Source organism: Stegodyphus dumicola, chromosome X2 (assembly GCF_044657685.1).
Source record: "Stegodyphus dumicola isolate Sdum_Otavi_A_Nest chromosome X2, ASM4465768v1".
NCBI lineage: Eukaryota > Metazoa > Arthropoda > Arachnida > Araneae > Eresidae > Stegodyphus > Stegodyphus dumicola.
In genome coordinates this window covers 179,062,878-179,078,244 of record NC_140781.1, presented here as the reverse complement: position 1 = coordinate 179,078,244, position 15,367 = coordinate 179,062,878, and the positions used below count along the sequence as shown (strand labels likewise).

General features: G+C 32.7%; 1 protein-coding gene across 1 annotated transcript in view; it reads right to left on the bottom strand.

Annotated features, from left to right (window-relative positions):
• Window positions 1–15,367, bottom strand: part of LOC118188069 (delta(3,5)-Delta(2,4)-dienoyl-CoA isomerase, mitochondrial-like) — a 199,997-nt gene that overhangs the window by 737 nt on the left and 183,893 nt on the right. Inside the window, exons 5-7 of the mRNA XM_085809909.1 lie at window positions 11,426–11,539; window positions 3,807–3,935; window positions 283–447 (exon numbers count right to left, since the gene is read on the bottom strand). Coding sequence (XP_085666035.1) covers window positions 283–447; window positions 3,807–3,935; window positions 11,426–11,539 — 408 coding nt within the window. The remainder of the gene's footprint in view (window positions 1–282; window positions 448–3,806; window positions 3,936–11,425; window positions 11,540–15,367) is intronic.

Sequence of the window (15,367 nt, the reverse complement as noted above, 5' to 3'; positions counted from 1 at the left end):
CATTTCAGTATATTTTATATAGTTTTAACACATATAGCTTAACAAAGTATTACTGAAGAAGTAGAATGATACCCTCAATATTTTGTATGTACACGCTCAATAAAAGAGTGTAAAATATGTTATCTTTTTTTTAATAACTGTTTTGCTGCATTTATTTTTAAAAATATTTGAAATGCATGTAGACATATAAGAAGTAAAATAGACCACAAACTACAGTGTTCAGAATAATGACAGAAACTAGAAGATCTGTATAATAATGGTAATAATAATAAAAACATTTACCATAAACTGCAGCCCATCTTGCACACTGTGATCTCTAGAAAAATTCAAGGCGACCTTTGTTCCCTGAATTGCAACTGGACTTTTAGAAGCAATGACTTTAGCTAAGCTTAAAGCAGCAGTCATCATTGCATCCTTCGAAGGAAAAACTCTGCCAATAAGTCCTATCTGAAAATTAAAATAATAACAATAAAAAATTCTGTACTTTTACTGTATCTGAACTTCGTATTTCTGTTAGTTGTGATTATTGATCAATTTTTACACAGAGCATGAGAATTTTTTAAAAAATTATAGGTTTGTAGAGATTATTTTAATTTTCTAATAGTTAATTTTAATTTTTGAAACCCTTTCCTTTAAATTCTTGTTTCACCACTTACAACTTCCTGCCAGAATGTGATTTCAGTATCGCGTTTTATGTAAACGTGAAGTTCATAATTTCCCAGTATTTAATGGGAAGTTCAGTCACCCATAGAACAGCTGAGAAGTTCTCAGCAGAGTGTGTTCTGCCTTCGGGCCACGTCGTTGCTTTAAGCCTATCTTACTACGTTCAAGGGCCAACTCCGTTAGTTATTTCTGTACATTTTAGGCTAAAATTTACTTAGTTAGAATTAGTTTAGTCTCTCATTTCTATGTTGAGCCCAAATGGAGGCTTCCCTGTAAGCCGCAGAGGGGCCGTCTGTAGTATTTCTTTGAGTGAATAAAAGGGTATTTTAACTCTTCTTTTGACTTGTATTTTATAGCTGCAAGAAGACCAGTGAACAGTCGTTAGACACTTCACCAAAGTTCTAGTAGCCAAGGACACGTAAATTAACTAGAACTTTATAGGTTTCTGTAAGAAACAAATCATTTTTACTCAGCGATTCTCAGCTTTATTAACAATAATTAATAATATTAAACAAAATAATTAATAACACACATAATAATATCACACATATATTTAAAAAATAAGCTAGAAAGAGACAGAAAAAGAAAAGAAAAATGAAAATTCGCCTGTAACTAGAACTTGCAAGGCAACAAAAAAGCTTAAACAAAAAATTCTATGCAAATTCCCCAAACTTACATAATATTAGTACGTTAACATCTGAGCAGTAGCTTCTAGTCTGTCATTCACAAGTTCATATTTAAGAATTCTACGAATATCGCCAATTTGAAGAAGCGAATAACGGCCGAACACTGAAAGCCAAAGACAAAGAAAGGCAAAAATCAATTCCATTAAAGTTAAAATTTTAGAGTCATTAGGTTTGTCAGAGCTGGTACAGTGAAAATCGAGCAGTGCCCTCGCCATGATTCAAACTCCGAATCTTCCGACTGCCTATCGGAGGACGTCCTTCCAAGTATACTACGAAGGCATGCGGTAAGTAGAAAATACCCTACATTCTCCCTCTCTTACACAACGACTGGGGAGAAGAAGATCTAGTTGACAAATCCTGGTGGTGACAATTTATTGTCCAACACATCAAGTACCCCTTGTTGAAGCAAGAAACACGAAAATTGAGTTATGGCTTCGCCGGGATTCGAACGTCGCACGTCCCGATGCTAGCCGGACAAGCTTCCAATTACATCACAAAGGCACGCGGTAAAAGGAGAAAATACCTTACAGGACAAGCCAGGCAATTTTGTCAGCACAGGCAGATTATCTGCTATCGTGAGACATCCCCAAGCATCAGTTACGTTTTTTTAAAAAATAATAAATATATCCTTTATCTTAAGATGAGGGTACTCCGAAAAGTTCAGGTGAGGGAAGCACTTCACTTAAAAAATTCGTCACTGTTTCATCACTTCTAGAAAGTAAAATAAATCTGACATTTGTTCCTTCTTCAACCTTACCCATTCTTTTAGTAGCTGATCACATTGGCTATAACAATCATGAGCGCACTAATCAACAATATTTTATCGCCTAAGCTATTTTAAGTTATTAACAACTTACATTAAATGTCAAATCTACCGCTTTTTACAAGGCTTTCGTGGTGTCTTCATGTCCAACTCTATAAATAATGATAAAAGAGATTATTATAAGTAGTTTATTAAAGTTTTTAGCTTAATGTCTACCAGTGGAAGAAAACTGCGCATCTACCAATCCTAGTTTTTACCTATCTGTCAAACCCAGCCCCTAAAACAGGGGGGTGGGAATCTCAACGCCAATGAATGGTTGCATGAAATTTTCGTGGTTTTTCTCATATCTAACGTGAAAAAGGTAGTTTCCCTTAAAATGTTCTTCACAAATCACCCCTCCCTTTAGGCAGATAGCCCTCGTGTACTTTGCCTATAATCTAAATAAACCATCTAATTCACATTTACATGCACTGATACAGGTTCTGTACCTTCTAAACACAAAACATGAATTTTTAAGGTTTCGATTACGGAGAGTATTGGATGAACTGGATGAAGATGTGTTAACATTGACCTGGTGGAGTGAGAGGCGAAAACCCAACAGAAAAAACGCTTTCCTCGAATTATGTACGGTTCTACCCACCTCCAAGTGCCAACTATTCCCTTCTAAAGTAAAATAACTGCAAACTCAAATGAAGGCTTAAAATAGATCTGTCTGTCTACTCATTAGCACAACAGTTATACAAAACTAATATATAAATAATAGAAAACAACCTCTGCAGCTTGAGGGAAATTCAGAACAAATGCTCGTCAAATGAAATTATTTAGACACAAAGTAATAAATGCCTATTGAGCTTTGGCTCGACGTTCGCTCGCAAAGCAATGGCGGCAAGCGAAGTTAAAGTTGATAAAGCAAGTCAGCAGCAGGAAGAAACACAAACGTAACCGGTCAGCGACCGCTGCCAAAAACCTCTCTCGAATTAAAAAACTCAGGGCTTATATATGTTAATTAGTTTGAATCCTGGTGGGAATGGATGAAAACAGAAGTGACAGTAAACTAGCAAGATAACTGGGTTAATTAACAAAAATACCAAATCTACTACACGATAATATAAGACAACTAATTTTATTTGGGAAATACAAATGAAACTTCGCCTGCGCAGTTTATGAGAAAGTTCAATACTTACAGCTTCGTAGTTTAAAACAGAATCAAAACAAAACACAGCTAGTTATCATAAGCTGAATGAGGTGATCATTGGACAGCCAAACAGGTTTGGCTGTCCAATGATCACCAGGTTACAGGTTTTTCTCATAAAAGGTATTATGAGAAAAACCTGTAACTACTTCTTATAAGCTAGAAGTCTGCTTGTATTAATGCAATTTTATTAATAAAAATGCAAACTTTATTAAGCAGAACTGTTTGTGACATCTCAGCTTGAATAACCCATTGGAAAACTGTGCTATATGTCTAAAATTAAGATTACCTTGTTAAAGAAGTCATCGCACTGCATATAAGTGCTGAGTTCTTAAGCTCAGCATTAACATAAATTCAGTGATAATATTTTACACACCTCGAGAACATTAAAATGCATTCTATTAAAGAGCTTATATGACAAAAATTCATACTGAGCAAAAATATAAAATATGCAAATACATACCTAAATAAAAAGGAGAAGGGAAAAAGTCTCATAACTTACAGTTTTAGCTTCTTGGGGATCAATCTTAGCGCAGCTATACGCATACTCTCTCACTAAACTATCATTTCCAACTATTTTTGGGAGCCGCTGTAAAGTTCCCATATCAGCAGCCATGCCAACATCCACTTCCTGCATTAAAAAAAAAAAAAAACAATAAGCAAACAAACTATGCATTTGAAATAAAACATTTTACTATGTCGAATTCACTTTCTTATACAATAAACAATCATACAGTACGTGCTAATACAACTTAATAGAAATTCAACGATCATACAATATGGTGAACATCACAATTTACTCATTAGAATTAGTTAACTTATACACAGTTTACGGCATGACTGCAATGACTTAGATGCTTTGCATTTAGTCGATTTCATAAAAGATATTCACTAATCCATAAGCAAAGATTTCTCGAAAGAAATAAGAATGATGAATGGTGTTAAAGAACAAATTACATTCTAGTCATTTTTTAGGAAAAGCAAGCTTACCATTGACAAAATGAGTAAAATGCTGAACAATAAATCAAACACGGTGAATGGTGAGGTCTCTCATGGAGACCTAAACTGACTGCAAAAAAAAAAGTTTCACTTAGTAAGAGTTGGAAAGGATGCAGAATTGCAGAAGGTACTTCAACGAGGTGTAACAGATGGTACAATCTATTATAGTTGTATATAGTTAATTAAAGTGTTATAGTTAAAATGTTGAGTTATTTTAATGAGTGTACTTCACATGTGTTTAGAACCAAACTAATGAGGATATGGTGAAGTCTCACAGTTTACTTACAAGCTTTCGTTGCTGTTAATGGGAATGCTCAAACCGAAACTTATTGATTCCTTGTGTTTGTCCGCAAGTGAAGGTAGAATTTGCTTTGATGTTTTGTTTGCCATTACAATTTTTTGTATAGTGTCCGAGTTCGCTAAGTTGAGAAACGAACGTAGCGCTATTAGCTCTACTTTAACAAATTAACAAAACTGTAAATTTTGTTACTGAAGATTCTAGCGAGATAGTTGTAAATAAATTCGAGCGCGAATAATAGATAAGAAAATTAATTTAAGACGCTTAGATGAAGTCGAAACTGTTACTGATGTTAATCATATAGAAGGTAAAATTACTCTGTCTCAAGAATACTCGTAAAAAATTGTCCTCTGGAAACAAAAAAATGATAAATGTAATTAATATATTAATGAAAGATAAAACAAATATTATTAATGTATCCTTTTCTATTCAGCAACCGCTTACGTTATACCACAGAGCCTAACTTTTAGAGAAACCAAAACAATTAAATTTCCTAAAGTAATTATAAATAAATATTATGGTGATCCTACTTCTAGACTAGAATTTTATTACCAGTTAGAAAGCGTTATTCATAACAACCATAACCTTACAAAAATAGATAAATTTACTTAAGATCATAGTTAAGAGCTTTGAACATTTAACTGTATAAGTAGTTTTGAGTTAACAAAAGAAAATTTTGACGCTGCTCTGAATATATTTATTTATTTTACATATGCCAAACATTAGCGCTTAAGCCATTAGTTCACGGGCTCTCCAGTACTTTTTAACAATGTCCTCATACTGCGAAAGTGCAATACAGTTATTTAAATGTTCAAAAATCATAGGCTGATCGGAGTCATACAAAATACAGTTTGGGGAATCCACCGCTCCAATTCTGTAGAAGTGATCTCGCAAACAGTCATGTCCGGTCAGACGTCTAAATAGAGCTACCGCTGTCTTTATTGGAAAACTGGGAATGAAAGTTGTTTCTTCCCCCAGAATCCTCCAACTCTTATCCACAGCACGTTGAATCATATCCTTCTTAAGAATTTTTTTAAGAGTCAGGTTAACAAACAATTTAGTAGTATGAAATGAAATCGGTCGATTAATGCGTTGCATTATGAAAATTCGTTTCTTAGCCGATGTATCAGCTTTTTCATTTTTCATAATTCCACAGTGTGCCATTGCCTTAACGCTTACAGTCTAAGATTCTTTGGGAACTATTTTGATTGCTAAGAAGAGCTTAAAATGCACTTCAATCTGACACTGGAATCTGACAATACAAACAAAAGAGTGGTGACGAATCGTCGATGTCCGCCGAAAACATCGCGGACGAAAACGTCGCGGAGAAAAAAACGCAAGACGAAAACGTCGTGGTACAAAATATCGTGGGAGAAAATAAAGCAAAGAGAAAATATCGCAGTTCTAAAACATTGTGGTACAAAATATCGTCGTTGAAAATAAAGCGGTTCAAAAACTTCGCAGTATAAAAACATCGTCGTCGAAAATATCGCTGTAAAAAATACAGTACCTACAAATTATTGCATACGCTAACATCACAGACATGCGTTTTTCAGGCTTTAATTATTGTAAAAGGATACTGGCATAATGATTTGTAATAATTTCCTCAATAATTTCCATTGCAATAAATCTTAATTGTGGATCGCTCATTTTGTTTTAAACAACTCTTTGAATAAGATCAAGATTCACATTCAAATTCAAAAAGTCTAAGGAACAGTGTGGAGAAGGTAAAATTAGATAATCTCGGCTCAGTTGCAAAGCATCAGATTCTCTATGAGCAGCCTGTATAAAGCCAATTTGAGTATTAAGATTTCTAGAAATTTCCTTATTATAGTTCCTCCAAAAAGGATTGTCGGTAAGACACACCAACTTCTGGTATAATAGGATCGCTTTTTCTCTTAATACAATCATGAGCAGGTTCCAAACTGGTTAAAAGCCGCATTGTAAGAATAGGAGTAGATCTCGCTGCCTAGTAATTACGCGTAACGCTTGGTTCTGGAAGAATTCGAGGATCTGGACTACATTCTTCGGAGCCGTGATGAGGATCTCGCTACAGTGACCAATAATTAGTTGAACGTATAATTTGTAAGTAGTCGTCAATGTCTCTCTGTCACCTTGACACGTTTTAAGACAGACAGTCTTCTTACGGCTTTATTTTTCAAATGTTCCGCATGTTTTCTCCAATTTAAGGGTAGATGGAGGATGCAACCCAAATATTTTGTCGAGCCATTATGTTGAACATCTACACCTGTATATGTCAACGTCGGGGTAAAAGTCTCTCTGTTCAGATTGAAGAACTGGCATGTGCTCTTATCCTGATTTACTCTCATATCATTTTTTAGACACCAATATTCCAGCTGTATCAGAGCACTATTAAGAGTCTCATTTAAACCATCCTGCTTCGGCAAAAAGGGCGCTACCCACATTGACACAATGTCCGGTAAATCGCTAATAAAAGCATTAAAAAGAATTGGGCTGATGACTGTTCCCTGTAGGAGGCCAGTTTCAGTCTGTTTAATTCTGGTAATATCCCAGCCATATCTAACAGCAGATAAAGGCTGTGGTAAGGAATTCTTAATACATAAAAACATCCTGCCATTTATTCCCAAGTTCTGTAATTTGAAAAGTGAACCGACATTTATAGTGAACCAACGCAAAATACCGAAACGAAATTAATAAACCTTCTGGTCTAACGTCCTTTGGGATCATAATGTAATCTTTAAAGAAGGTTAGTTTAGTTATCATTATTATTCAACTTTTGGAGCACTTTTTATTCCAAAATTTTATTCTAGAAAGTGTTTTTAGGTAATCTCAGAACTACAGTTTAAGGAAATCAGGTCAGGGAGTGAGTGGTTTGATCCGAGTTTATTCCACAGATCACATTCCTTGTTCGATTCTTTCTGCTGTTCCTCATCTTTGCCCACCGCTCTTGATCCATAATCGTTCTCAGTGTATTCATCAAGGTCATTGTTAGTGAGCGGTAAATCGTAAAAAAGAGTTGATTCGGTTCAGTCAGCGAACGGTGCCGATCTGATCCCTTAAAGCAGCGGTTTTGTCCATCTCTAGTCTGTACATGATGGATAAAATAAATTACTTTTTCTGATGTATTACATATATATATATAGAAAATTAAATGGAGGAGACCAAGTAAAAGGTCGCGAAGATACAACTTCTGCATTTAAACTAAACATTGATTAATCTAGATAACTTCTCTTCGACTGCTTTGAATACTGCTTAGCAATTTTTTTTTTCCGGCCTGCCGCTTTTTTATAAAGGATAAATGCGTTTTCTTAGGCTTCAAAATTTTTACCTCTTAGCGAGATTTGTCAATTCCCTTTTTAAATTATTATTACTATTTTAATAGCTTTATGGATTATTTCAATTTAGTAACAAGCTGACAACCACAGATTTCGTTCGGTACTTGCCAGCAACTACAACAATCTGCGATCTCCCCCTATTTCTGTCTGGAGTGTCACGTACCTATATCAGTTCACGAATTCATTAATGCAGTATAGTTTAGATTATATTACTTTTATAAGCTTAACTACATCGGTATTAATATGTTAACTTTGAACAACTATGTGTTCTACGTCTGTAAGACATTTGAATTATTAAAGTTCGAAATGGAAAGTACAAGTAAAGTGAATCTCCAAAGTAAAGCGGATTCAAAAGTTAACATATTCATAAGATATTTTTAGAAGAAAATGATTAAATGACAGAATGTGTCTCCAGCCGTTATTCAAAACCCTTCAATTTTCCATCATTTATTTGTAATTACAAGCAAAAGGGGGGAAAGAGAAAGCACTGCTGAAAATATATTTCAATTTAAATATTATCATCTAAAAATTAATACATGTGAATAAATCATTTTGGGAAATAAAACTAAATACCCATACTACCCCGAAATACTTATGAACGGCACACTGTTGCATTTCTGAATAATCCACAGCCTTCAAAAGTTAAAAAAAATCGTTTGCAACTTCACATATCCTCCCAACTCAAAAAATAAATAAATAATTTTACTTTATTACTTATGCTAAGTTTTCTGCGAGGCCGCAATATCATGGAGTTATTCATCCTGTTAGTTTTTATTTAGAAACTGCCTCATATCTGTTAACTAGAATTTTAGCTAGCAGATTTTCATTTTTATACTTCAACAGACCTCATCCAAATAAATAAATAAATAAATAAAAATAACCCACAGAATTCCTGTACAAACTCAAAACTTTTATTTCAAGGAATGCTAGAATATCTAGAAACTAAATGAATCACTAAAATGTCTACAAAGCCAACTTGTTTTGTATTGATGATAACGGAATTTTATTACACTGAATCTGATGAATGAGTCTTGCTTACTAATAATTCACTTAACTGATACACTTTGAGAAGCTTTTTGCCAAACAGAAGGATTAGCTAATGTAAACATCTTCAGTTTTATTATTTCAAATAATTCCACGCACTAATTTGACTGTGTAATTTTCATATATTCTTCTTTTTCAGAATGCTTTCAGCACTGAAATGTCCAAAGCAAGTTCTAACGGTCACCGAAAGTTATTACTAAAGGGTGTATGATGGCCTGTATAAGTTTGAAATTTCAATGGAAAATAATTGGCTGTAACTGAAATAATTTAAACAGCAAAAAATGTTAACAAAGTCATTTCTTTCATCGAACATTTATATTAACATTCTGATTAACCAGCACTACAAATAACCAAGCAAAGAAAAGATGTCTTGAAAATAACTAAACGCATGAATTGGTGATAAAGAAAAATCTCTGTCACAGATATCTAATAAATAATTGATATAATAAATAATACTAACTAATAATTGATATAATAAAAATTATCAAATAATTGATAACATGTACACAAAAATGCACATAAAAAATTTTAATTGAAGAAAATGGCTTAACGAATATCTCCAATGAAGCTCTGGATAAGCATGTAATGTGAAGATACATTCTTCTTGTGACTATTTTATGTATGAACTGAATAAATCGAAAAAAAGATTACATATTTTACTGAACTCAAAGACTGGTTTATGAAAATGATGACCCATATTAAAATAAATTAAACCAATGATCATGAATTTGTTTGAAATTAACAGGAAAGGTATAACCTATCAGTATTACAAAAATCGACAAGAAAAATTATCTTCGAAATTAACAAAATTGTTTAAATGTGCTTAAGCGATCTAGGTGCCAATGTTTTACAAAAGGGAAAAATTTATGACTTTGTGTAATGTTTTAAGTAAATAATACTTTCACATCTTGAGCAAAGCTACAATTATCCAAGCTCTTAACTAACTGGTGAATTATTAGATATTTTTAAGATTTAAAAAACATTAAAAACTATCAACTTTTGCTGCTTTAATTCTCATATTAAGTAATAAAAGTTCATTATTACAGATAGCAGAATATATTATTACATATAACAGAACACATGCTGTAAATAAAACTGAAAAACAAAGGACACGATAGCAAAATAGAAATGATCAGATTTTCACAAAAATCTAATAAAATATTATCTGGAAATGTTTTCACTATGTTTTCAATATAGTGGAATCTTGGACCATGAACAAATCGGTTCATAAACTAATTTTCCATATGAAAAATGTCTTGGATGTCTCGAGTTACGAACAAGTAAGTCGACAACAAATTATACGCCACAATGAAGCTAATGTAGTGGAGAAAATGTATTGAGAAGAAGAAGACGCAAAGGTTCATTGGACATTTACCTTGTTAAAGCAGCAGTAAGCCGTAGCATAAATACTCGTATTTGCAATGACAGTCCCGTGTTTTACTTTATGAACATTTTAAAACATAAACCGAAACAAATCTTATTGAACAAATTTTTAATGGGATAAAGAATCAGCGATTCTCAAATGGAGGTGAGCGGATTAAAGAGAAAAGAAAAAGGAAAAAAACCCAGGGGGTAGACAGAAGCTATCTGACATTTTTTAAAAATAGATTTCCCTTTCAAACAATAACATTTTGCACTTTCGGTTTCTTCACCCTTTTTTTCTTCAGCTTTCCTTCGTAGAAACAAGGAAAAATGCAGTTCAAGTTTTCTTATTTTTTACATGTTTAGTATTGTGTTAAATATTGTGTATTTGTCACTTTTGTGCATGTGCTACATTTAATGAATTCTTTTAGTTTCGGAATATGAACATACATACAAAATAGTCTTTTCTAAACAATCATTTGGGATGCGGGAAGGGATTACATTTATATTTTACTTTAAATCCTATAGGAAAAACGGTTTCGGTTTACGAATATTTCGGGTGGAGAACAATCTTCAGGAATGAATTAAGTTTGTGACCCAAGATTTCACTGTATTTGCACATGCATTTTTAATTATTCTCTTCTTTTACATGTTTCATACAAATGTATTACAATATTTGATAAATGAATGTTTTTAATGAGAAGTTAATAAAAACTACAACAAAACAAATACTGTTGAAATTAACACAAATTAAGAGACCGAATTTTATTAATTTAGTCTCGTGTAACCTGAAAGAATTTTTTATACAAAATTTAGCCTCATTCCTTCATGCTTGTGATTTTAACATTTCAGCCGTTGGCGAAATTTCTGTTCAACTGCTTTCCATTTTTATGTTTATTAGAATAAAATATCCGAACTCATGTTCGATGTATGAATGAACATGAGTTCTATTTTAAAGGAGGGCAGAAAATAAAAAGAATAAAAAAAAGCAACATCCCATAAATAGTATATATTGCTTTAAAAAATCATCTGAAATAGATTACAATGAAAATGCAAGAAATTAATTAAATGGCATATACACATTCAGTTTAAATGCATTACCTCTATCTCAAAGAAAGCATCTGCTGAGCAGTACCTGATATCACATGCACATATAAGATCCACACCACCTCCACTACATTTCCCATGAATGGCAGCAATAACTGGTTTCTGACACTGCAAAAATATATCACAAGTTAATTAAAAATTATCACATAGATAAAAAAAATATTTTAATTTGCCAATTTTAAATAATGGAAGAAAAAAGCAGGCAAATATGTAATGAAAAGTATCTTGATTAAAAAACGTGACTACTCTGAAGAATAATTAAAATGAGAACTATGCAATATTAGTACACCTGAATAGGTATCTAATTATGATGACGAATACACTTCAACATTTAGCAAACCAAAAACTTAGATAATAAGAAAGAGTAATAGTCTCCATTCTAACAGAATGGAGATCATATAACAGAATGTCTTGTGATAACACTTCTATGATGGAAAATAGCTTAAAAAATTCTATTACATACATTTAAGGATAAATGTATTACATAAATACTATTTGAGAATTACACTGTTTCAAATCTCAAGATCTTTATTATAATTTCAAGTGGGCATAAACTCACCTTTAAATTTCATTAGCTCATTTCATTTGAAAAATTTTCAAATTTTCAACCCAAAATTGATCACAGAAATTTTCTTAAATTTTACCGATTCATTTTTACATAACATATAATACTCCATTTTAAGTATAAAATGTTTAAGAAACTTTTAATGAGTTAAATGAATGATTTAGTTATAATATTAATGTATATTGATATATATACAGTACAAAGTCCGAGAAGCGGAATCGTCGGCTTTTCGACGATTCCAGATTTTGGAAATTTCCGAATTTTACATCATCAGTTTAAATCTAGTAAGATGACATATAGACATGGTTACACAATGGCTTCGATTATTCAGATCAGATAGAAGAACACTATCTGTTCAACAAGAACGGCGCGGCAAAAAAAAAAAAAAAAAAAAAAAAAAAAAAAAAAAAAAAATTAAATTTAGAAAAACACTGAACGGCAGATATCAGGGATGCCAAAATTTTTAGAATTCAGGAGCACTGGGCAGCAGAATTTAGCGGCAGCAATTTTTTTTTTAGAATTTAGGGAAGTACGGGGCAGCAGAATTTAGAAACAGAAGAGAATGCACCAGACAACAAAATGCGTAGTGCTGGCCCCTCCTAAATACAACCATTCAAGGGTTGAAAGTGTTCTCCTGGCCAAGATCAAAGACAACATCAATCAATACACTGTTACTTGGCTATGGCCGCCGATTCGGTATAGTGCTAAGTGACGCTGACTGCCGTACCAATGGGTCCGGGCTCGAATCCCACGGAGCGCATGGATGTTTGTAAGCACCTAGTGGGGAGAAATATATGGGAAGAAAATATTCACCCATACATATGGGAAGAAAGTGTTCAAAATACACGGCGAGCCGAAAATCTTCTCAAGAGGTTGTTGGTAGGACAAGAAGGGTGAGAGACTCTCAAATCGGCCGCGGAGAGTTCTCCCTCAAAATTCGTACGGAAACTCAACAATTAGCTTGGTTTAGCAATACTTCAATCACCTGTGCTACTACAAAGGTGCTGGCCTAGCATTTACTTGCACCTGTTACTATATTCCACCTGTACCTACGATGCCTGTCCCTAGCCAGCAGGTGCTTGATACTGACATCCAAAAATCTCGGATGGGGGGAAAAATCGTATTTACGGCAAACCGGCTTCTATTTATTAAGTACTATATTCTCCATTCGTAGACTGAATAGAAGGGAGGGTTCATTATTTTTAATTAATCATTTATATTTCTCTGATTGGAGGTCCGAATGACCGTATATTAGATCATTCCGAATACTGGAAATCGAAATTTTGAACTCCGTATTGTATTTCTAAAATGTAACTTTCTAAAATGTGACTTGAGAATTCTACTAAAGTCCAGAGACCAGGAAACATCCTTGTTAAATTTTTATTTTTAGTTTCAAATTTTACAAAGCTTAACAGTTTTATTTAGCTTTTAATAAAGATGATTTTATGCAACAACACCTCCTACGCTTACACAAAAAATTTAAAAAATCAGCAAATATTAAGTAATTCAATCATTATAGCTGTGCCTCTAATTATTCAAGACGTTATAAAAATTCTTTATTATTTATCGTTCTCTTAATGAAGAATAAGAAAACTCATATGAGCGACTTTTCAATCAATCAAAACTGTTAAAATCGTAAGCAAAGCAAATCTGAACGTATATAATGCGGTTATTTTCAATAGAAAGTGTTTACAGCAGAAATGCAAATGCCAAGTCACAGAAACAAATATTTTGTACAGCAGGGGAATAATAATAATAATACTTTAAATGATACCTATTTTTAATAATTATTTAGGAGTTCCAAAAGTATAACAGCAAAGACCGTTCTAAAAATCAGCTAATGCATAATATTTAAATATAGTCAGCAGTCTCAGAGAAAAAAGCATGAGTCAAATAGAAACTAAGAAACTAAAAATGTTTTGGGACCCTCACTCAAGCTGAATTTTTTTCAGTGCTAAGAAATGTGGCTTATTTTATGAATGTTGAATGTAGCTTAGAAGTCATTTAGAACACACAATGGCAGATACAGCGAGAGTCACCTCACAGTTCCTAGTGTTCTAAAAGCATAACAGTACTTTAATTATTAATTACTGTATGAGAAATGAGAAACTATAGTAGTAAGTATCCAATCACTTTAATGCAAAACTATTGTTCAGCATTTGTATTGAAAAAAAATTCAGTAAAATTGCTTATTTATGCAAAATCATAACAGTTCAACCATAGTTACACAGAGTGTTCCAATGAAGTGACCGCAATTTTTTTTCTTTTAAATATTAATCCTAGATCCATGTCATTTTTCAACATTTAAAGGAAAATTTACGATATTTAATGGGCGGGGGAACTCATCTAAAGTTTTCTCCCTTAAATTACTGACACAATTACAGGAATAAAACAATTATCTAAAAACAGCTAATTTTATGACAATAGTTTGAGCACTTGGGAGTAGAAAGCTTCTGTAAACATAAAATATAGTTATTTATATTGTTGGTATTCATCAACAATATCGCAGTGATTTAGTAAGTTAACTACATTAAAAAAAAAGGCTAGTCCTTTATGCGCAAAACAAACAGAGATATTAGAAAACGAATTTACTGTTTTAGACAATGCTTTAGAGCCTATTAAAAAGCAATTTTGAGCCAAACAAATCTGCGCAAGATTTAATAAGAAACTAAACCATTTTGGCGATTAATGCTTTCACATTGGGTAAAAGAGCACTTCTTATTAATTCTGTATCCAACTCTATAGAACTAATAAATACTGATATATCTACAAATTTTGTGCATAAAGGTATGGAACTTTTTATAGTTACATTATGAAAGCATGATGAAAGCTTTACTAACTGTACTTGTCACTCTACAAGAGCCACACATAAAGTTAAATTTTATATTTGCAAACTCCTTCTATTCTCAAAAGCTAAGTCAATATTTAACAGGTTTAATTAGCTGCCAGAGCCCTATACAAAGCCGTCAGGAAAGATAAAAGAAATTAAATAAGTAAAAAAAAATAAATAATGAACACTAAATTAAATAAAATATAACGAAATAAGTAATAAATTGAATTAAATTAAAAACAAATAATTAAATAATATTAAAAAACCGTTCATTTTATTTGGGGCTCCAGCTGGAATTACGATTTTACTAAATGCCTGAGAAGTACTGAAGCACATCTCTGGTAGACTCAGGCCGAATGTAAGCCATGATATTTAAGAAAATAATACTTGTAGCGGCCTTTTTTCGAATATTTGTATACTTAAATTGATTAGTCATTGCTGCAGAAAGAAGTCTCTTTAAATTCTTTCAAAAATTAATTTTTTGACACCCTCACTTATTCTATTCAATGATTTCCTTTAGCATGGGCTCGCTAGCGGCCGG